Genomic DNA, 21,968 nt, shown 5'->3' with positions numbered 1-21,968 from the left:
ATGCAAGGGCACACCAAGCTTAAAGCACCACTTCCCCGCCCCCCACATTTGTAAGCAGCCTTTGTGCACCTCTGCTTTAGTTCCTGTTGTCTAAAATGGGTAACATTTCTTTTCCTTAAAAGATTGTGGGAGGGATAGATTTCTTACCATGATGGAGACAATATAAACTCTTGATAGAAATTTCTCTTAATCTTTCCACTGAAAGGGTGTTGTGTATTTTCCCACCCAAATGCGAAAAAGTACAAGGAAAGTACAAGGCAAGGATTTCTTAGGGGGATATCTTTTTATTGGACCAACTATGTAGTTAGGATAAAATTAGGTAAGCTTTCAAATTCTTCATCGGGTTTCTTATTACTGGAAGCCAGGCACAGCCAGGTCAGAGACCAGATGAAGAATGTGTTAAATGTGGTTCAAACTGGAAAATGGGGATTTTCATTTTAAAAGTTCTCAAATGAGCATATTCAATATTATCATTATTCCAAGTAAATAATCAAAACAGGTTTCTTCCCACAAAGAAGTATGACTATTAAAACTAAACATTTTTTTATGAAGAAAACACTCCAATAATAAATTGACATCATCACTAGCTAGGCAAGTAACTGCCCCTCTCCCCTTTCCCCCCTCCCCTCCCCACTCCCAAAGCTAAGCTCATTTGTGCTTTGTAGGAGTTTCCCCCTCTAGTAATAAACTCTCCAAGCTACCAACACTGAAGCAAATTCTGAAATTGAATCTAGGCAGACAGATCCCTACAGAGCTCTACTGCCTTTGACAGAGGTTCAGTGAATTCAGTGCTTTTCCCAGTCACATCCAAATGCAAAAGAGGGCCATAAATGACAAATTTAATGTTCAGAAAGAGATAGCAACAAATTTCACACGCAATACAATTTTGAAAAGTGCCCAAGTGTTAAAATATAGACTAAAACTTGTCCTAGTAAAGCAATACGGTGCCAGAGTGGGATTTTTAATAATATTTTTATCCTAACAAAATTCCTAGTATACAAGCAATTACATCAAGTAAAATGTGTTTTTTTTTCCCTTTTTCTGGAGATAGTTATTTCATTTGGGAAACTGGTATCACCTATGTATACAACAGCATTTTCTTGCTGGCATAATCTACTTCTAAATTGAGGAGGACAGTTTATGCTGGTATTCCAATACCTGTAAAGCTCCACCAGCACATCTTAGAGCACTGTAGGGACAGATCCTAAATGAATTATAAGGCACCTAACATTGACACATTGTAAGACATAAACATTAGATATCTTGCCCTAAGTGTTGCTCCTGATCAATAGGGTATGCAGTTAGGTTTCCTGTGCATAGATATCTTCATTCTCTGCATCTCCCACAGCTGATTCATATTATGCCATTGCTGAGTAGGAGGTCTACAAATCACCAATAGGAATGAAATGCCACCACGTTTGTCAGTACTCCTTGGGGCTTTGGCATCTGAATTGAGGAAGGCACCACCCTAATATCAAGATCTAAATCACTCCAGTGAAGTTACCTACCTGAACCAGAACTCCATAATGGGTAGAAACACTGAGTTTGTTATAAAGATACAGCACTCCCCCAGTTGCTCTTGCATATGACTAGGTCTGCTGGCACATCTTTTGCTCAATAGTTTACTAGCAAGAACACTTACTAAAGAAGTAGGCAACCTGTGCTCTAGGTCCATCTCACCTTGAGGGGATTCAAACCCACATCACCCACTTCCTAGAATACCTTATCTTCAGGCTATGAGATAAACTGTGCACTCCCCGCCCCCTTCTTGTTGAAGCAGGCCTGTTGGGCAGCAAAGAATGCAAAAATTATGGGACTGAGAAAGCATATTGAAGGGAGTGTAGATCTGTTAAGAAATTCACTGGGAGGAAGAGGGAGGTCTTGGGTTAAACACCTTTCTGCCAAAATCTTTGTTGTGAGTTGTTATGGTTTGTGGTATGCTGTTCCAACCCCCTCCCCCCTTTTTTTTTAAACAAATGACTGCATAATTAAACAACCCCAGTGTTTAATGCACTCTCTTGCGTAGGTTTGAACCCCCTTCAGCCCAGAACCCACAACCCAGGTCTCTCAATTCCAGATGCCCATGCATCTGGGCTCCTGGGGAGAAAGTTAGCACCACCACATTTTCTAGTGAGATGCATTCACGCTTTCAGCACCAGTCACTTGCCATGGGCTGTCACACAAACAATAAGGGTCTCTCCCCATGTTCATCCCCACTCCAACCAGTTTGGATCACAAAAAAAGCTTAGGCAGGAGTGCAGTATGTATAGTATTAGTCTAGATTGCTTCTGTTTAGCAACCCAAAACTAGTGACTAGAGATCTTTTCAGGCCCAAATGGAGACAATGAATGTTGGCACAGCAGCAGTTTTGCAGTCACTGAGCAGGGTCAATTTGAAGCACTCTTTGTGATTTAAGAATGCCTAAGCCCTGCTCGGTTGTCTTAGGAGTTGATGAGAATCTAGCCCTTGGGTACGTAGGATTTGCAAAGATATTTAGTACTTAAAGATGCTAACTGGAAGCTATCAGGATTTTCAAAAGTGCTTAAGTAGGTTAGGTGCCCAACTCCTAATTCAATGCTAACGGTAATTTCATGCTAATACTAGTAATAATAAATCTAAGTGAAAGTTAATGGGATTTAGGCCCCTGTGGGCCTAAGTCATATTTGAAACTGGGTATTTAGGTACTCTTGCAAAATGTACCCATAATCAATGTTTAGTATACCTTTTTCCTTTCAATGTAGGTATGTGCCCATGTCATGAAAAATGTGGCCAAAGATAAGTTATTCAATGATATATTTTTAACCACAAAAACTATTCAAGTTGAATAAGAATCACAGATCATTAGGAAATGTGAGAATACCCCATTTGGAGTAAAATTAATTGGACTGTGTGCTGATAATGAAGAAATATTGCTTTAATTATTCATTCCATGGCTTATGCTTGGTTAATTTTTCTCTGGCTCAAAGACAAGATACTATCTTTTATAAAAGGATGTTGTTAACAGTTTTCGTGATTTTGTTATTGGTTTATGGATACAAATTTTATGATCTGTGGTGAATTCCCATACATTATATAATCCCATCTATTTCAGCCTAACAAAGTGGCTGCTATTAAAGAAAGCAGTCACTTTTGTATAACCAAAATTTAAACAATAGCTTTAAATGATGAGTGAAAATATTCTAACTGTACAATCACTCAGCTCTTAGGGACAGTAAAGATTTCTGTTTCTTTATTCTAATCAGTAGATCCTTTTCAGTGGGCATGTCTACACATGCATTAATGAACCGTAGTTGTGGCACTTTTAAGTTTAGTACCTGTAATAACAGGTAGTAAGTAACTGGTGCTACTGTGCAGTAGTGCTGATGCATGCCTTTTTAGTGACACTAATGCACAGTAAACTAATTTTACTGAGCATCAGTACAATAGCACAGCTTTTGCCACGGTACACTAATGCACAGTAGAATTAATCTACTGTGCTTTTAGTGTCTTGTGTAGACACATCCAGTAGTAGTTTAGGTTGTTTGGATGCCATCTATTTCTTAAATCCACAACAAAGAAAATTATAAAGTTCTAAAAAGTAGTGAAACTTGAAACGCTAGAAAATGGTTCAAAGCTGAATCAAATGGGCAGCTATCACTGTGCATATCACATTATAAAGAGGCAATGGGTATCATCTCAGATTATGCAGTACTTCGTTTCAGATATTTTCATTATTATCATGGATAGCTCTGTACTTTAAAGTGTTGCTGCAGACTTGTTTTCAGGAGACCCAGCTGTATTTGGACATTTAACTGTATGGTTCATTTCACTTGGGTTGGATTAGTTTGGATATAGTTGGGGATGGTCCTGCTTTCAGCTGGGGATTGGACTAGATGATGTCCTGGGCTAGGGACAGACATTACACTTAAACCAGTTTAAGTGATCAGAAACTGGTTTAAACCTTTAACGAAACAGATGTTCTCTGCACATAAACCAATTTGAAAATGACTGAAACCAGTTTGAGATACACCTGGTGGAATGTAGTATCAGACTTAACTGATTTGGGTCAAACTGGTTTATGCAATAATGATTCTATTCTTTTTTTTAGGCTACCATTTTGACTTGAACAAACTCCCATACCTTTTAAATACAACAGTTGGTACATTCAGACTTCAGTGGAGATTGGAAAATAGGAATTGCTATATTAGAAGTGCATCTATACAGGTAGGCAGTAGTAGTTGTACCAACTGGTTCAGAAAAAGGTACTTACAAAACATTCTTTTAACACTCAAAGTTAGCAGATGGTTTATCCTGAACCCCATCATAATTACTCTTCAAATTAGATTTTCTTATGCGGCAGAGAAACATTTAAACATTTTTTCTCCCCAACCCTACTCTCCTGAATCTTCTTACATGCTTGGCTGACATGATATTAAGTTTGCCTGAATCAAGGCTTCTACGATCCAATCACTTGCCTCACTTCCCCACCAATCATTTTGTGTTTCATTTGAGGATTATTACTTAGCAATGTTAATAAAAATATGGGGAACCCAAGGCATAAAAACATTAAAATTTAATTTATAAGTCAAACTGTAGAATTCTATACGTGCAGGAATACAGGTGTGAGTGAAACCCCTGGGTCACTGAAGCCCAGTCCCCTAGTTTTGAAGCCAACTATGTCCTACAATTGCATACATAAAAGAATCCATCAAATATGAACGTAAAAATAAGTATCCTATTTCTCCATGTAAAATTACTACATGACAGTCATTTCTTAGCTTGCATATATGTAGTTGACTACCACCCTTTTCTTAGAATTATAGTTCTTCTGCAAAGCCTTAGAATGACATCCGATCATTTTTAAAATGCCTCCAATGTATTTTCCACTCCCCAAACAAACCTTTCCTTGCTATTTCCTTAATACAGATTGAACAGGGCTTCTTTTACACCCTAATAAATTATTTCAGACAGACCACATTTTTCCTTACAATATCTACAGATATTTAAATAGCCATCTGTAGGTTAAAGAACTCCAGTTCTTTTTCTCCCTTGGCATTTCCATTAGATTACACATATAGCTTCTGCCATCATTACACATCTACAAAACCCTCCATTCCCATTTTGCTTCCTTTTTGTTCAGAAACAGTGACTTGTTAAAATATAATTCTTTTACTACTACCATATGAATTCTATTCATTTTAATTTCTTAGTTTTCTCCTTGTGGCTTTCTCTAATTAACCTCTCATTTTTCAAAAACATCCCCATTCTAGTTAATGTCCACAGTACTTTAAGGAATGCCTCTGACCCTCTATCTCACCAAACTTGGTTACAGTAGAACGACCCACCTCTGATCCCATTCTGTATTTTCCGAACAGCCAGACTGAGTTTTAAATACACAAAATGGTTGTTACCACTCTTTTCATTTCCAAGCTTCTACAGTTGCAGTTTTCTTGTGTTCAGTTGCTAAAAATAGAACTGCTTCCAACTACCTGAGCTGGAAACCCACAGAAAAGCTAATTAAAGAGCTGGTAAACAATGCTGCTTCCCATTGAGCAAATGGTAGGATGAGAATACTGTGCTAATGTACCAGAGTTCACATGGCCCTGCGGGTCTGAAATCTATCAAGTGTCATTTATTTAATCATTCATGGTTGTTTGTTTTCCAGATAAATTACCATTTAAGTAAATATCTATTCGACTGTTGAATCAACAAATTGGAAAAAAAAGAGCATCTGTTCTGTTATAAAAGAAAAGGTATTCTGGACTAGATTCTTAGCTTGTATAAAGAGGCATTATTTAACTAGTTTCATAGAAAGAAATACTCTTTTAAAAGGTTTTTTGGTCACGTGTGGGCAGAAACCACCAATCATCTTTATAAGAAGGTACCTCGTCACCCCCACACTGTTAACCATTAGCTACTGTGTTTGAACTATTAGAGCTGGTTGCCCAGTGGATTTTCTGGGTTCAAATAGTTGTGGTTGATGTGCACAAGAAGTTGATATTATCCTGTGTATTTGTCAACTCAGCACGCATTTACAGGCTCTTTGGGCCTGATCCTTTGCCCTGTAACTGAATGAAAGCTATACTGCTCGCTTATACAGAATATGATTTGGACCTCTGGTCAAATAATCAAATCCATCTCACTTTTCAGCTGGAACTCAGCTAACAATTCTTCAAGTGATGCAACAGTATCAATTGGACTTGCTTAGTGTGCTGTAAAACCTCAAAACAACTTCTTAGATGTATGTTGTATTTTTTTAAATCAAAACACATCCTGATTTCGATATAAAAGAGAAAGAAAGATACTGGAAGAGACACATTGTTTAAAATTGCAGAGTTTGGCAATTACAGACTGGAACTCAGACAGCAAGTGTGAAAATTTCTTCTCTGCTCTTGCTCTCACATCTCTAAGTGTTCCTCCTTTCTAGTCTACAAAGGAAATAGACTGTCCACTTTCCACTGAAAAGTCACAGATTTGCCAGAGTACTTCAAAGAACATAAACCAGCTATGTGCCGTCCGTCACATCCTTGTTGTATAGGACAATGTTGCATTTAGGTTGAAAAAACAAAAGCAACAGGCAAGAGATACAGAGACATTTTGATAGAGGTGGTCTGATTAATGATTTTCAAACTGCTGAAGTTGGTAAGCACAATTAGAAAGTTAACCCAGGAGACCCTCATGCATATACACAAGGTACATGGTTGTCTTCTCAATATTCTGGTTTCTACCTAAGCTGTTACTGATGGTTTAGCTAAGATAGTCTGTTTTAGTTTATATGCTCAGACATCAAATACCCAACACTGTTTCATTCTTTGCTCATTTTCTTGGTGAACTGACATATGCTTCTGAAATATCTATAAGCATCTTGTTGGTAATCTGCTTCTATCAAGTTAAAATTGATTGATTAATATGGAAGCCATATACTTCTGTTAACATAAAGTTTCCTTTCCCCTATTTTTAAACAGAAGATTTTGTAAAAAAAAAGAATAACAATGGTCACACAATTAGCTTTTTAAAAAATTCTGAGATCTCTGGTTACAGGAGTTATAAAGAATGCCTCATTAGTTCTCTTTAGAAATCATAAAAACAATGCAAAAGCCATTCCAATTTGATTTACTTGATGAGTAGAATGACCTTGTGATCTTCGTCAATCTAAATCCTGCTTTACACCTATCTATCCCTCTGACTTAGGCTATGAAATGGATACATCAAAATGAATATTCCCACAAGAGTCCTGAGCCAGAATATAATTAATGAAACATGAAAGTACAAATTAACTCCAGATTTAGGAAGTACTTCAAAGGCTGTCCTGAGTAAAAGTAACAATTAATACATTCCTTAATTCAAGAAGTGCTTGAAGCAAACACATTGATCAGAAGACAAGGAGAGGGAAATAAGACATGAAAATGTTGCTATGCTGACAATGAGAGAGACATGAAGGGTAACTTTTACCCCAAAATGAACTATAAACAGTAGGTGCAATAATTTACCATGTTATCGTAACACTCATTTCCATGATTTAAGTTCGTCTCTACCTCAAATCCAAGATATCTACTGTACCGCAGAAAATGTATTCCAAGTAGCTTTTTACTATCCACCAAATTTCACACTGTACAGTTATCTAATTAGAAAATGAAGCTCTAGAGATGAAGCATTAAAAGGGTTCAGAACCATTTGGTAACTGAAAACCAGTGAACAAGTTGCTTTTATAGAGAAAATACAAATGTCATTGCTTACCTCAGCTATGTGTGGCATAGGATTAAATCCACAGAGATTGCACACAATGCTCTTGCATCCTGTACACGTGTTAAAGTTGGGTGGCTCCTTAGAACCAACATTTAGTTCAGTTTTACAAAGAGGACAAGTTGATTTAGACAGCGTGGTTTTTTGTGGTTCGGTTGGCCCAGGCAGTTTTTTGGATTCAGCAACTGGAGGCTTGCTGTCTTTAGCCACAGTCGGTTTCTTTTCTAACTCAGATTCTTTCATTGTTACAATGTTATCAGCTTTGGGTAGCTCTGGTTTTTCTATCGCAGGAGGCTTGGCATCTTTTTTTACAGGTCCTGCTTTTGGAGATGGCTGAGCCTGACTGGACTCTTTGGATGGTACTTGAGAGGCAGGGGGTTGTGAGGGAGGTGGGGGCTGCTTAGCAGCAGGCCCTGGTGGAGGTCCTGATGAATGAGCTCCTGGCTGACCTGCTGTGGAGATTAAATTTGATGCCTGACTAAAGATTGAAGCCCCAAATCCAAAGAGTTTTCCAGTAACTGTTTCTTGTGGAGTTGTAGGTTGAGGTTTAGGAGTATCAGTAATTCCTCCCAAATTAAGACTGAAACGTCTTGTTTGCTCTTGAGCTTTCTGAGGCTGTTGGGGTGGGGGTGGTGGCTGCCCTGGAGTAGGCCTGGGGCCTACAGCTGCTTGTGGACCTTTCGGAACCTGCTTAGCATCCATCTTTGGGGTAGCTTTTGTCTGTACCTTCTTAGGATCTTCTTTCACTTGTGTTGGTGGCCCAACGGGTTTTTGACCTTTAACATTTGATCCAGGCCCAGGCTGAGAAACAAGTTTAGGATCCAGTTTTTGCTGAGACACATGGGGTAGGCTTTTGGAATCTGGCAGCTGAGGTTTCTCCCCAGCCAGATAGGTTTCTTGCAATGACTTGGAAGTTTCCGATCTCTGAAGATCCGCTGCTTTCTGTTGGGTCGGTGGAGGTTTGGGACCTGCTGAATCCTGTTTCGGACTGGGTACTGAAGAGGTAGTCACAGTGTCAGTTGTAGGCTTTTGTATACTTGGTTGCTTTTGCTTATCTTGAAATAAAGTTGGCTTGGCCTGGTCAGTTTTTGATGTCAGTTCCATTTGTTTAGAGGTCTGGGGAATAACAGGCTCAGTGGGGGGATGTTTTGATTTTACAGGGGGAGAGCCAGACATAGATGGTTGCTTTGTCAATGGAGGGGCTTTTTTGGATTCCAGTGGCTGGGAAGGGTCAGGTTTTTGAGAAACATCTTTCTTTTGAACAGGCTGTTGGGGTTGGGCAGGCGATTTAGTCACTGAAGGCGGAAGGAAAGGTTTCTGTTTGGGTGGAAGAGGTTGTGGTCCAGGACCATGAACTGGAGCTAAGTCACCACCTCGTGCTCTTTGCATCTGACAATTCAAACAGAGCCACTCCTTTATCTGTAGGGAAAAGAATTAAGAAAACTATGATAAGGGTAATATAACAGTAATGTAGTAAACGTTATATTACTAGCAATATTTTGTGCTAGCATTCCAGGTAAAAGTTGAGTATAAACGGGGTAAAAAACTACCAATTGAATACTACTGTACAACCCCCCCCCACCAAACACTTGAATTTCTCATTCACTTTTTAATTCGTACATTCTAAGCTCTCAGTCCTGTTTTACAGATCTAGCAATTTACAGAAAACTAAGCAATGGAGGATCAACTTATAGCAATACCAGGAAAAGCTCTAGAAATTTGCTAGCACCGATTTATCTACAGCATTGTTTTCCTGCATCCCTTCCCCGACCACCCCAAAATGCCATTCCTAAAATAGTTTGGCAAATCAAATGTATTTTGATGGAAAGCCATAATTATAATCATTAGAACAAAAGTAAATGCATAATTACCTTTAATTGTATGAAGATCAAGATCCTCATCTAGCTTATAGTTTTAGTAATGCTTTAAATTACAGGGCACGAGTCATATTGGTACTCTATCTGTACATACAGAATTAGGTACAGAGAGGCATTAATGAATCCCATGTATTTACATAGGCCTGCATTGTGCCATCATTTCTGAGCACAGGTCTTCATTTGAAATCAATGAGGAACTTTGCCTAAAAATTGATGGCAATATACAAACCATAATTAGGTGTTCCTGCAATCATTCTGTTACTGGGCTTAAGGATCCAAGAGTAATTACCATATACTCATTATATGCTCCTCCAGGGAAGGGAAGGGAGGTAAGAATAAGTTAAAAGTTTTCTTCTATGGCCCTCAGTACTTCAGCTACTTACAATCTTTAGTCTTACAATTCCAAAACAACTGAGAGTTTCTATGCCATTTTACAGATGAGGAACAGTGGCAGAAAAAGATCCAAGCCCAGATATGCAAAGGTATTTAAAACACGTCTATTCCAATTTTCTCCCTAACTTTCAGTGAAATAAGAGTTAGGCACCTAATTGTGTTCTGGGTATAAGTGAGCTGCCTGCCACCTGAAAGAAAGTGGTAGAGCAGGAAATTAAACTCAGAGCTTCCGAGTCCAAGGCTAGCACCCCAACCCCCGGAGCATCCTTCTTTTATTCTCATGCACTTATAACACTACTTCAAAGAGTGGAACAGAACAAGCATTGCATTACTTCCCTAAAAAAATCCACCCAACTTGTCTTCAGGTCTACAGATCTTGAAGGGGGAAATTCAGAGGCATAACTAGTCAATTCTGTACCTGGGACAGTACTGTACATACATGAGCATACACGCATACATGCACAGGTTCCTCCCTCACTATGCACCTTCCCTGCAGCAGCTCCAACTCCCACAGTGAGGAGTAATGAACAGCAGGAGCAGCCACTACCAAAGGTTCACTGTTGCTGGGGGAGATGGTGCCTTTTTTGCCCCTAATACACATCTCCAACAGTTCTCATTTCTACCAGAAGTTGAAAAAACACCCGTAGAAATGCTGCAGGGGGCAAAGTTGAGTGATAGCTCCTTAACATGATATTATCTGTGATGAGACAACAACTTCCAGATAATACCAAAGCTGAGGAGTTACAGTGCTATTCATTATAGTATTTATCTTTTGCTTTTCTATGCTTATTAATTCCCTTGAAGGGGAAGGTAGGGCATAGGTACAGACAGGAAACCAGTGACATCAGCTCTTCTGAGTGAGCTGAACTTCCAAGAGCTGCACAACAGAGCAGATTACACTGATACATAATTCTCTAATAGATTTCTTGACTCTTAACATAGGAGATAGAGATTCAAGCACCTTGATTCCTCCATTACAAATCCTTGCCCTCACCGTGCCATATAATGAAAGCTAGGGCATATTGCGTGGTGAAGGGTTTACCTTTGAAGAACATGATATTAAGCAGCAATACAGGAAATATTAAAAGACAGATTGAGCTCTTACACCATGCATGCGGTTCCCATTGAATTAAACTCAGGTTGCACATGGGGAAATTAAAATTAAATCAGGCCATGGCTGCACTGGTACATCGTACTTATCCTGTTAATGCTGTTCAGGCCCTGTACACAGATTTACAATAGCCAAAACAGTACTATACAGAATACTGTCATCAATATTAGGTTTTCTTCTCTCGCTCTTTTTTAATTTTCACAGAAGACTTGGTCTTAGATCATGTTAAGCAGCTCTCAGCAGCATTTTCAACACCAACATTTTATGATTAAACAGCCTTCAAAGTGAGAAACTAATTAAAACAAAATAAAACATTTAATTTCTGCAGTGAATAAAGGAATAAAATTCACGACTGAACAGGGGTGCCACTTAAATCCTGCTTTGGTTATTTAAAAAGTGTATAGTCCTTGGATGGACCTTCTGCACAGTTTCTAATTTTTTTCCATAATAAAATGACCAAATTATGACAGACAGTTAAATTCTTACTACCGCATAAAAGTAACAATAACATTGTAGAAAAAGTGTTACCTTTCCCTTTAACTTGTGTTTTATTTCAATTAATGACATTTAAAAAAAAATGAGGGTCTTTTAGTTTCTTCAAATGCCTTCTTTCCCATATGTTATGGTAAATGGTAAGTAGAATATATGGTTTAAGTCCAGCCTGCTTTCAGTACATAATCTGAGTCTAAATAGACAAACAGGAGTTAACCCTGTGTTGCAGCTAGCAACATACTAAACCTTAAGCCTTCATTTGATATTTTAATGTGTTTATCTTATTTTATGGATCAAAAGAAAACTTTTAAAAGAAAAGTTAGCATGCAACTCCCACGACTAAACTTTAAAAGGAAAATTTGGAAGTTTTACTTTATTTTTTGCTTTTAAATCTCTTCATTTTAGGCATAATTTCCTCCCATGCATTTCAGTGGGAGGAATGCAGTGCTAAAACCTGAGTACTATTAAAACCAGTACCTGCCTTCTTAAAATACGTACACACTACAGACTCTTATAGTTCTGATTTCCAACTATAAGCGTCACAAAATAAAATACATTAAGAGCTGCATTTTACTAACTACAACATTGAATCATGGGACTGTTTGCGCTTCTACTGCAGTCAGAGAGTTTTGCTGTTGATTTAAAAGGGAGTAAATTTAGGCTGAATCCAATGATGGTTTTTCACAAGTTAGAGATAGACATTTTATTGAAAAAGTTGGCAAAATACTGTGAACAAGAACCTACCAACCAAAAGAAAATGTGCATGGGAAAACCAAGACAGTTGCATGCCTCGACAAAGGGCCTGAACATTGTTCTAATAGCCGAAAACCCAAACTGCTCTTTTTAGTACTTACAGTCATTTTAAAAGTCCTGTTTGTCCACAACATGCACTCCAAAATCAGAGAAATAGTTTTCTTAAATAGTGGATGCTTCTAAAGAAAAGTTAATTGATCCAATCTAAACTAAAACCTCAAGGACACAGAAAACATACAATATGATTACCCTTTTTCTTCCTTTCAAAGATCCAGTGGGATTCAGGACATATGTCCAATACATAGGATCTCAACCTTCAAATGCTTTGCCTTACATTTTAAACAAATATTTTTGGAACTATTACAGAATGGTCTGTCATCTGCCACAGATTTTCTCCCTTTTATGTCAATGCAAAATAACAAACAAATATACAAATAAGAAAATGTACTGTATATGCTAATAAACCATGCATTCAGAGGAAACAATAAAAACCTCTCTAAAGACTGCATTCTTTAAAAAATAAGAATTCTAAATTGAGTTTATTTGCTATTTTCCAGCAGTATTGTACATGAAAAGTGATCAGACAATAACTGCACCAGTGCCTAATTCAGCAGCTTGCCTTTCTGTGTGTATTCAGTCTGCTTGCAGAGGCAAAAAGTGGGCATCTTTTGGTCAGTTTGGGAACACACACACACACACCTCTATGATGCCTAATGACACCAAGAGGAATCTTTATTTTATTTCAAGAATAAAATTAAACAAGATAATACTAAACTAGGAAGATAAAACAGCAGATTAGCCAGCAAGTTACTGCACCAAATAGGTATAGTTGCAACAGATAAGAAATGACAAGTCTCTGAATCCTGTAGTGAGCAGAGGAGCAAGTTCAACTGCAGAACAAATAAACCAGGGATGAAAAGTCCAATTAAAAATGTCCTTTTCATCTGAAGTAGTCTGTACAATACTAAAAATAAGCCTTCTTTTCCTTGAAATATGGTCAGGTCTGCATAGCTATTAATAATGCTTGCTAATGAGGCAGAGGAAACATTGTTTTTGCAATATGGGGCCTAAGTCAGCACACTATTCCTGATATACCTACACTTCTAAATATAGAAATGGCCCTGAAGAATTATATCTCACAGGGCATGTCTACATGTGTCACTATGGAAGTACTAAATCACAGCACAGTAACCACTCATACTGTGCCATATACAGGGTTATATATACACAATTATTTTTAACAGCTACTTCGCTGTAGCAGTGTGCTATACCAGGGGAGCATATCACTACGGCAAAATAGCTGCTGGTCACGTGTAGATGTCCACAGACTCTATGTTGCTATAGCATGTTGATATGGCGATGTCGTGTCACATGTAGATGCACCCATGGTGTATGCATGGTAATAATTTTGGGGCACTTGTAGAACACTACCATACGTTATTTTTAAAAAGGCCCTTTTAAACAATTTAATCCTGAACTACAGCAATGTAAAGCTATTTGAATTGTATAATTATATAAAAAGTCACTTCCTCTCATTTATCACAAACTTAAAACATACTACAGCACAGGGCTGTAATTAATAATGCAAAACTTTATACTGTATAAAAAGGCCTTTTAGCATGTTTGGTACTAAAATGTCATTATTTATATAATAAGAGCTATCATAAAACAAAATAATGAGCACTGTCTTTTGATAAGCTCATTTTTGCCTGTAGTTTTTCTAATGAATCTATAAAAATGAATTTCCCAAACAGAAAATATGTTTTAAACTGCTTTGTGTATTGTATAGGAAAAACAACTACAGCAAAACCTTTGTTAACCGGCACCTTATTAGCTGGAAAACTCTATTAACCAGCATCCGAGGGATGCAGCAAAAGCAAAACCAGAAATATAATTTCCGGGGGACTTCCCGTTATGCCGCCACGAGCTGAATTTTTCTTTGCCACTTCTTCGGCCCACGGCCCAGGGCAAAGCAGCTTGCGCGAGGCAAAACAGCCTGTGGGGGGTCCCCCCCTCCCTGTCCCCTGGCACACTGATGCCGGGGAGTGCACCAGATGGTGCACATTTGATTAACTGGCATCCCCCATTCCCAGGCGATGCTGGATAACAGAGCTTTTACTGTAAATCATAATTTGACACACTATGCCCAGGTGCAGACTTTACACTTTTATCAGTATAAGTGATCAGAAACTGGTCTACACCTGTAACAGAACAGAAGTTCGGCACATATAAACTGTTTAATTATGGAGGAACCCGGTCTATGCTTTGCTCCCTTCTTTCCCCCACACCCCATTCCCCCCGCCCTGCCAAGGGCAAACATGTATTCTGTTCACTACCAACCTAAGCTACACTGTCTATGGAAAACTGTGCAACTTAGATCAATTCTGCCTCAGGATATCTGAATATCTGTACCTAGCCTATAGGGGTTAGGATGTGATGATTGGTTTAATTTACCTGTGTCGAGATTTAATCTACTGAAAACATCTGCATGATTAACAAGAGATATAAGTGCCAAACTACTGTATAGATCACAAAAGGTTAACAAAAAAAGTTCATTTACATTTCACAAAAAGCATCCAAGCAAGGGAATTTCACTGGGATTTGACAACAGATTATCCTGTCTGTTTAAAAGAGGACTCAACCATACTTCCTGCTCAGTGATTACCCAGAAAACAGCATCTCAAATCACATGATTAACTGTAGTAGTAAATTACAGTTGCTGAGCAACAGTAATACGGGTGCAGATGGCTCTCTGCAGTTGACATCTTTAGCTATGCAGATTAATTTATAATTTACTTGTGCTAAAAACCAGATAGGAGAAAATCCTGAACTACAGGTAGTTTTCTCAAAACCTTGTATTTACTGTTTTAAATTATCAGATCTTTCCTGCCACAATTCAGAATTTGTTCACCCTACTTCAAATGCTTTTATACATTTATCTTTAGCATGATAGAAACAGGAAGCCAAAACAATTTTTACCTGAACTTAAAATAACAATTTAGAGATGCTGATTTCTTCGCCAAAAGACAGAGCAATGGATGGGGTTTAGAATACTTAAAAGGAGCATGTCATAATGAATAAAAATACTCTGTATTTCCTCAGAAATTTTCATTTAAGGATCATAATCATTCTCCCAACAAAATCTATTTAGGATAAAAATATAAAGTGGGTCTTGCTTCTAGTGAAGCATAATTAAAGGAGTTGCCAACAGATTCATTTAATCCAAAATCCAGAAGTGCAAACTGCACTATATACCTAATATGGTACAAACTGCAGTTTAGTAACAAAGGAACTCTAGTTATTTGGAGTATGAAAAAATATCTCTTGATACTGGATGATTTCACTGTAAAAATGTGAAAGAATTGTTTTGTTTTGGGTAACTAAATGAAGAATTTTAAGTCAGATTGTCGTCTGATCTCAGTCACCCTGGTATTAATCTTGATTTCCCCAGTGCAATTCTGAGCTGCATATGAATCAATATTTTACATTTAAAACTCTAGCACCAATTTTATTTTCATTCTGTCCACGCTTCCTTCTTACAGAGGTTTATAGATGGAATTAAACATTTACAACTTTTCTATTTTATGATTCCTACTTTATGTCCCCATCAGTAATCACCCTGTAAGGCTAAGTTTATACAGGGTTGGCTCTGCCAATGCTATTTATACCACTATGATAAAGCTTAGACTTAGGCTGTGTACAGGTGTTCATTTATAGCAGTGTCCACCTGTGCACTCCAAGCTGGCATGCAGGGCCAGTCTGGCAGGGCGCTGAATGCAGTTTGCACCCTGTGTGGGGTCCCGCTGTTGTAGGAAGCACCCATGCAACCTGCATGCCTCAGGCAGTGCAGGCCCTAGAGTGAGCTGGAGCATGCTACATGCAGCACAGAAGGTGCATGCTGAATGAGGCACCCTGCTAGATCAGGCCCCCCCACCCCTCAACAACTCACCAAAACTCCCTAGGTGGGATAGGGCCATGGGCAGGTGGGCAGCAGTGTTTGGGAGTGGGATGGGTCAGTGATGCTGGGATCAAGAGGCAGGGTTGCAGGGTGGTGACAGCATGGGGTGAAGCAGAGCCACAATCTCCTGCCTGCACAGCCCTGTGTTGTCACTGCCCTAAGATCCCAGGGTCTTCCCAGCACCACCTGCCTGCTTTGCTCTTGGACACCATTCTCCACCTGCTTGCAGCCCCATCCCAGCTGCCCAAGCAATCACCCTGCCTGCACAAGTCCCACCCTCCAGCAGTTGCTGCAGATCAGATAGGCTGAAGTGTTCAGGTAGTGGGGCAGCAGCTGAAGCTCCTGGAAGGAGCTGCCACTGCCAGGGCTGCCAGAAAATGAAGTCTGGCTGCCATGCTGTCCCAAGCCCCACTGCATACCCGGGAGTGACAGGACTGACCACACATACCACAGCCCAGGCTGGCACCGCACTGGGCTGGGTGGGACTGAGTGACCCACTGCAGGCCGGAAAAAAAAAATCCCTTGGCATGCTGGATCCGGCCCATAGGCCATATTTTGCCCACCCCCGAATTAAGGCATAATTAACAGGTTAACCATGCCTTAATTGCAATGCCTTCCAGAGGCCTGAATGTTATAAAACATGGATTGAGCTGAATTAAAGTTAGAATTATGTAAAAATATTAGTCAAGACTGTGAGTGAGCTCCCTGAAAGACCTGTGTTGTATACTCACTAGTCTCAAAGAGAAGTTGAAGAGGATATCTCATATATAACCAGAACCTACAGAACCAAAGCTTTATGGTTCCAGTCAATCTACCATTTTGGATTTACTAGGGTAAAGAACTTAAGTTTGCATTATCATAGTGCAAACTACTGCTGTTTGTGTCAGTTTGCATTCTTTCTGGAGCACAGAGAATGAGTATCTACTACAGCTACCAGCTTTAAGAGATATACATTTAGTCCAACATATAGAGAAACATGAATGTTGGTCCCAGTTCTTGGTAAAGAGAAAATAAATCACTGTCAGCCTTTATAAGCTTGTTACACTCAAAGCACCCCTTGGAAATTGCCAGCTCTTAGCATCCAGTTACTGTTTCATTATGGAAAAATAGAGCATTTTTTTTCTGTTGCAGAGAACTCAGAAATACCACAACAAGTCAGAATGCTTTGGTTGCTGTATATCCCTATTTGAAGTATCTGGGTTTATCATGTGACAAATGCAACCCAGGCATTTGCAATCCACAGCACCCTTAAAAGGATCTCATGGAACCCTGATTGAGAATTGCTAATACAGAGGAACATGATTCTTGGCCCCAGTTGCAGGAAAGAAAATTAGAAAAGTGCTATAGAAGTACTCCCTTTGAATTCTTTGCTCATGTCAGTGGAACTACTCATGCTCAAATCCATGCTGTACTGGAGATCATGGATCTGGTCATGATGGTTGTCACCATAGGAAATGAATTAAAAATAAACGGTAACAGATGTAAAAGGGGTGGGTGGGGGGCAGGGAGTAAGTTGCATAAAAAAGTACACATTTGATCTAAATTTGTATGCATGAGAGATCAAAAGGGAGAACTATGTTTAGTGTATGGTTTGGGGCTTTATTTTATTTTATGTAATTGGTGCTAGGCACACATATACTATGGCAATGAGTGGAGTATAAATACTTAAACAGATTACAGGGACATATGTTGGCAAACACATGTTATTTATGGTGTGTTTCAGTCTAGACTGCGCTGTACAAAATAGGAAGTCTTCACTGTTAAGTAATTCAGGCAGAGCACTGGATGACCAAATGACAATCCATCCTCCTAAAAGCAGAGTTATCCCTTTGGCCTTGATTATAAAGTTTTCTCTAGTGAATAAAGTTGAAAAGGCTTCATAGAGCAGGTGTATTTTAAATAGTTTTGAATGTAAATAGTGCGAACCATGCATGCTATTTGCTTTATAATTTGCAAAACTACTAGTTTCTTCATTCAAATGCTTCCCAGGATGTACCTCATTTTGATGCCTATACAGAAATTACCCAGGACACTGGGACACTAAGGGCACTGAAATTTAAGAATTACCATACTTGGGAAGTGCTTCTCATGATTTGGTCTCCTACTGCTGCCAGGGTACAGAACTTGTTATTTTAACAAAAAACAAAAAACAAAAACAAAAAAACCCCAAAACAAACCTGTGCCAAAAAACCCTATGGAAGCAGTTATAACAGCTGTGCCCAGGAATGATTCAGAAGTACATGAAGAAAATCTTACATTCTGCACCTTTACTCCACTGTAGGTTAATTTTCCCTTCTGCTGGGACTGATCATTTTGGGATAAAGGCTTCACCTTAATAACTAATGCCAAACATAAGTAGATTAAAAACAAAAAACAAAAAAACACAACAGAAGTGATGAATGAAAAGGTTATTGTTAAATGACATGGTAGGTGCACAGGAACTGAGAATTCCAGTAGGAAACTGAACAAGGTTTGAAGGAGAGCACAAGAAATTAGAATGTACGTATCATATGTATATATATCATAATGACCAATAATCACCTCTAATCTTCAAACAGTTGGACAGAAAGAGAAGAATGCACAATATCTCCTAAAGGATGATGCAACAAAATTTGGTAGAGCTGGAAAAAAAATTGATGAAGAAAAATATGGAGCAATATGCAGGCAGAAAGAAGGGCTTAATGGAAAACAAAGTAAGGAGTTGACTTTTCTCTCTGTTTCATTGCAGATGGCAGCAAGAAGGCCAGAATGAGATTTCAGTGAGACAGTTATAAATGTGCATCTGAGCAGAAAGGAAAAGGTAGATGTGGGAATCATCAGCATAAAACTAATAGCTGAATATATTAGAAGTGAAGTAGTTTCATTTACTGAAATGATTTCATTGTGGAATAAATGTACTACCCATGTTTATTTCAATGTATGATATGAAATTCAAATTTCCTTTTACATATGTATGCAATCAGATGGTCTTAAATGAAGCTGTATTTGTCATCTCAGCATGTTGAGTTTTACATACCGTACAGTACCTGCCTAGCAAAAGAAAAAAAAAAAGAGGATTTTCAGGTACTTACAGCTTCTCTCAGTAACTCTTGGACAGTTTTGTTCAAATTAATTTTCAAAGGGTCTTTAATATTTCCAAGGCTAATCTGGCATTTTAAGAATAAACCAAATTTTGAGTTCCTGCTGTATCAAATACCAGTACTATCAAATTAATATTTCCTGTGGTTGGTTAAAGATCTTTCTTTAAGAGTATTTATATTCTTTTCATATCAACTGTTCGAAACCCAGACAATAATCTCATTTTTTTCCCTCTGTCATGATCCAACTTTAAGATCCCATACTCAGGCCTTGGAAGTGTGTTACTAGGGGCCAGGGTTTAAATAAGGGGCACTTACACAAGTTGAATTTTCCACATGATTGGGCCCCTGCCATGACATGTGCATGGCTGAAGAGCACTTTTCAAGTGGCTAATTGCATGAAAAATTAACCCTCCTCAAATGAGGTATTAGTTGAAGGCACTCTGCTTTAGAGTGCCTTTGGGAACTTGTGTTGCCTAGAGGTAAGTTTTCATGTGCTGGGCTGGTCTGATGCAGAGGGAGGAGGGAGGCAGAGGGAGGGAGCAGCTCCAAGCTGCCAGTTGGTGTTTGTTTTCCAGCTTGAGCTGGAGGTGGAGGTGGAGCAGAGCCCTTTCACCTATTGGATCTAGTCCGGCTCTCTCCAGTATCCTATCCAGGGTACCTGGGGAGAGCCCACGAGGCAGGGGGACTCTGTTCCACCCCCTCTTTCCAACTCAGGCAGGACAGCAAACCTTAGCCAGAAACTTGGAGCTGCTTTTTCCCTCCCCCTCCCCTTCCCACTGACAGCCCTGGAGCTGGGAGGGGGAATGGATCTGGGGAGAAAGGTGCTGTAGGCAAGCTCAATCCCGCTGGCCAGGAGGGCAGGTGCAGGCAGGCACGATCCTCCCTGACCCAACAGGAAAACAACTGTTGCATTGGGGTAGGGGGAAGGGAGAAGCACCCTAACTCACAGCGGCTTATGTAAAGCACCATGAGGTAGAGTGAAAGTCTCTGTGCCCAAAATGCTTTGGTAGTTTCCTTTTTACCTTAAGAAAACACTTCCCTAAAAAACCCCTGATATCCTCCTTCATCAGTAAAAGTTCATGGTTACTCCCTTTCAACATGCCCTTCAATTGGGAGTAAGGCATAACTCATCTATCTGCTAATATAAGAATTTGCAAACATCAGCTCCAGCTATCTCCCCCCTGGGCACCCCAGGAATAGATTCAAATGATCTTGGAACGTAAGCTGATAGGCTCTGCATAGTAGTGCAGCGTGTTAAAAATGGGCCACTACAACAGATGTATTCTTTTTTTAATAAACATTCAGAAAACCAATATATAATCAACACTGCCAGATGCAGTCTGCCATTTTTGAGCCAGGTAGCATCCAAAAATATCACTAGTACAAGTTGCACATATAAATAAAGTGTGGTGATTACCACTGTTCCTTTTATTTTGTCTTTCAGTCTTTCATATAGCACTCCACAGCAGATCACAATTATTGACATGGTCAAGTTTAATTTCTGAATTGTAGCCTAGTCTATGCTGCTTCTCATTGGCTTTCCTGACCTAAGGTAGCTAAAACAGAAAAGCCAAAACAAAAGCATAATCCGCCATTCCGTCCTTGCTGCTTCCCCACCAATTTGTCAGATTTTAATTTGGTGTCATTTCTACTGTGTTCAAATTCATGAAAAACCCTAAAATTGGAGGCACTAAAAGGATACAGGAAGGCAAACTTAAAAACATCTTTGGGAAATTAAAATATGAAGGCCCACGTACTAATATGAAGTCCTATATCTTTGGAAGTGAATTAAATGCGCAGTGGAAGAATATAAAGGTGATTAGCCAAGTTATTCTGAAGCTAGCTAGAAGGCAGCGCATAGTGGCACCTTAGGGACTAACTAATTCAGAGAGGCATGAGCTTTCATTTGCAACAACCTACTTCATCAGATTCTTTGTTATAGCATCTGATGAAACAGGTTTGTTGCCTGCATAAGCTCATGCCTCTCAACTGGTTAGTCCCCAAAGTGCCACCCTGTGCTACCTTCTGCCTAAATGGAAGGGGATATGTTCAAGCAAGTGCACCAATCAGAATACGACAAATTTATTTCCATATAACTTAGGTCTCTAATTACAGCTGGAAAGGTAACCAGGATTGAAAATACAGATAGTCCACAGAGGGATCTGTCTTAAGAAATGGTCTGCCAGACTGAAATAATAGAAGGAACATCAAGCTAATGATTCTGAAGCAACCGATGTGAAGCAACTGATGCAAATCAACAGAGCTTCAAAGCGTACTTAGACCTATAGCCATTTTAAATGCAAACGGGTAGTTGAATAAAAATAATCTTTTAAAATCTAATCAGTTTTTTACCATCTGGACTATTTGTTTACTTTCCTTATCTCACTCAGCAGAGGCAAGGAACACAGGCTAGTTGGTTTCATTTTTATTACTCAGTCAATTCCTATATCAGTTTATCTTTCTGGTTCACCTAGATCTGAAAAACACTATGGTGTCTGGCTTAGAAACACAGCAACAGAATATGAAAAAAGGAAGGAAAGGATGGCGGGCAGGCAGGAAAGCATTCACTTTTTTTTTTTCTT

General features: G+C 39.0%; 1 protein-coding gene across 1 annotated transcript in view; it reads right to left on the bottom strand.

Annotated features, from left to right (window-relative positions):
* Positions 1–21,968, bottom strand: part of PCLO (piccolo presynaptic cytomatrix protein) — a 552,248-nt gene that overhangs the window by 521,733 nt on the left and 8,547 nt on the right. Inside the window, exon 3 of the mRNA XM_059725816.1 lies at positions 7,717–9,141. Coding sequence (XP_059581799.1) covers positions 7,717–9,141 — 1,425 coding nt within the window. The remainder of the gene's footprint in view (positions 1–7,716; positions 9,142–21,968) is intronic.

This window comes from Alligator mississippiensis, chromosome 4, assembly GCF_030867095.1.
Source record: "Alligator mississippiensis isolate rAllMis1 chromosome 4, rAllMis1, whole genome shotgun sequence".
Taxonomy (NCBI): domain Eukaryota; kingdom Metazoa; phylum Chordata; order Crocodylia; family Alligatoridae; genus Alligator; species Alligator mississippiensis.
Note: the sequence above shows the minus strand (reverse complement) of the source record. Positions and strands in the feature narration are given on the sequence as shown.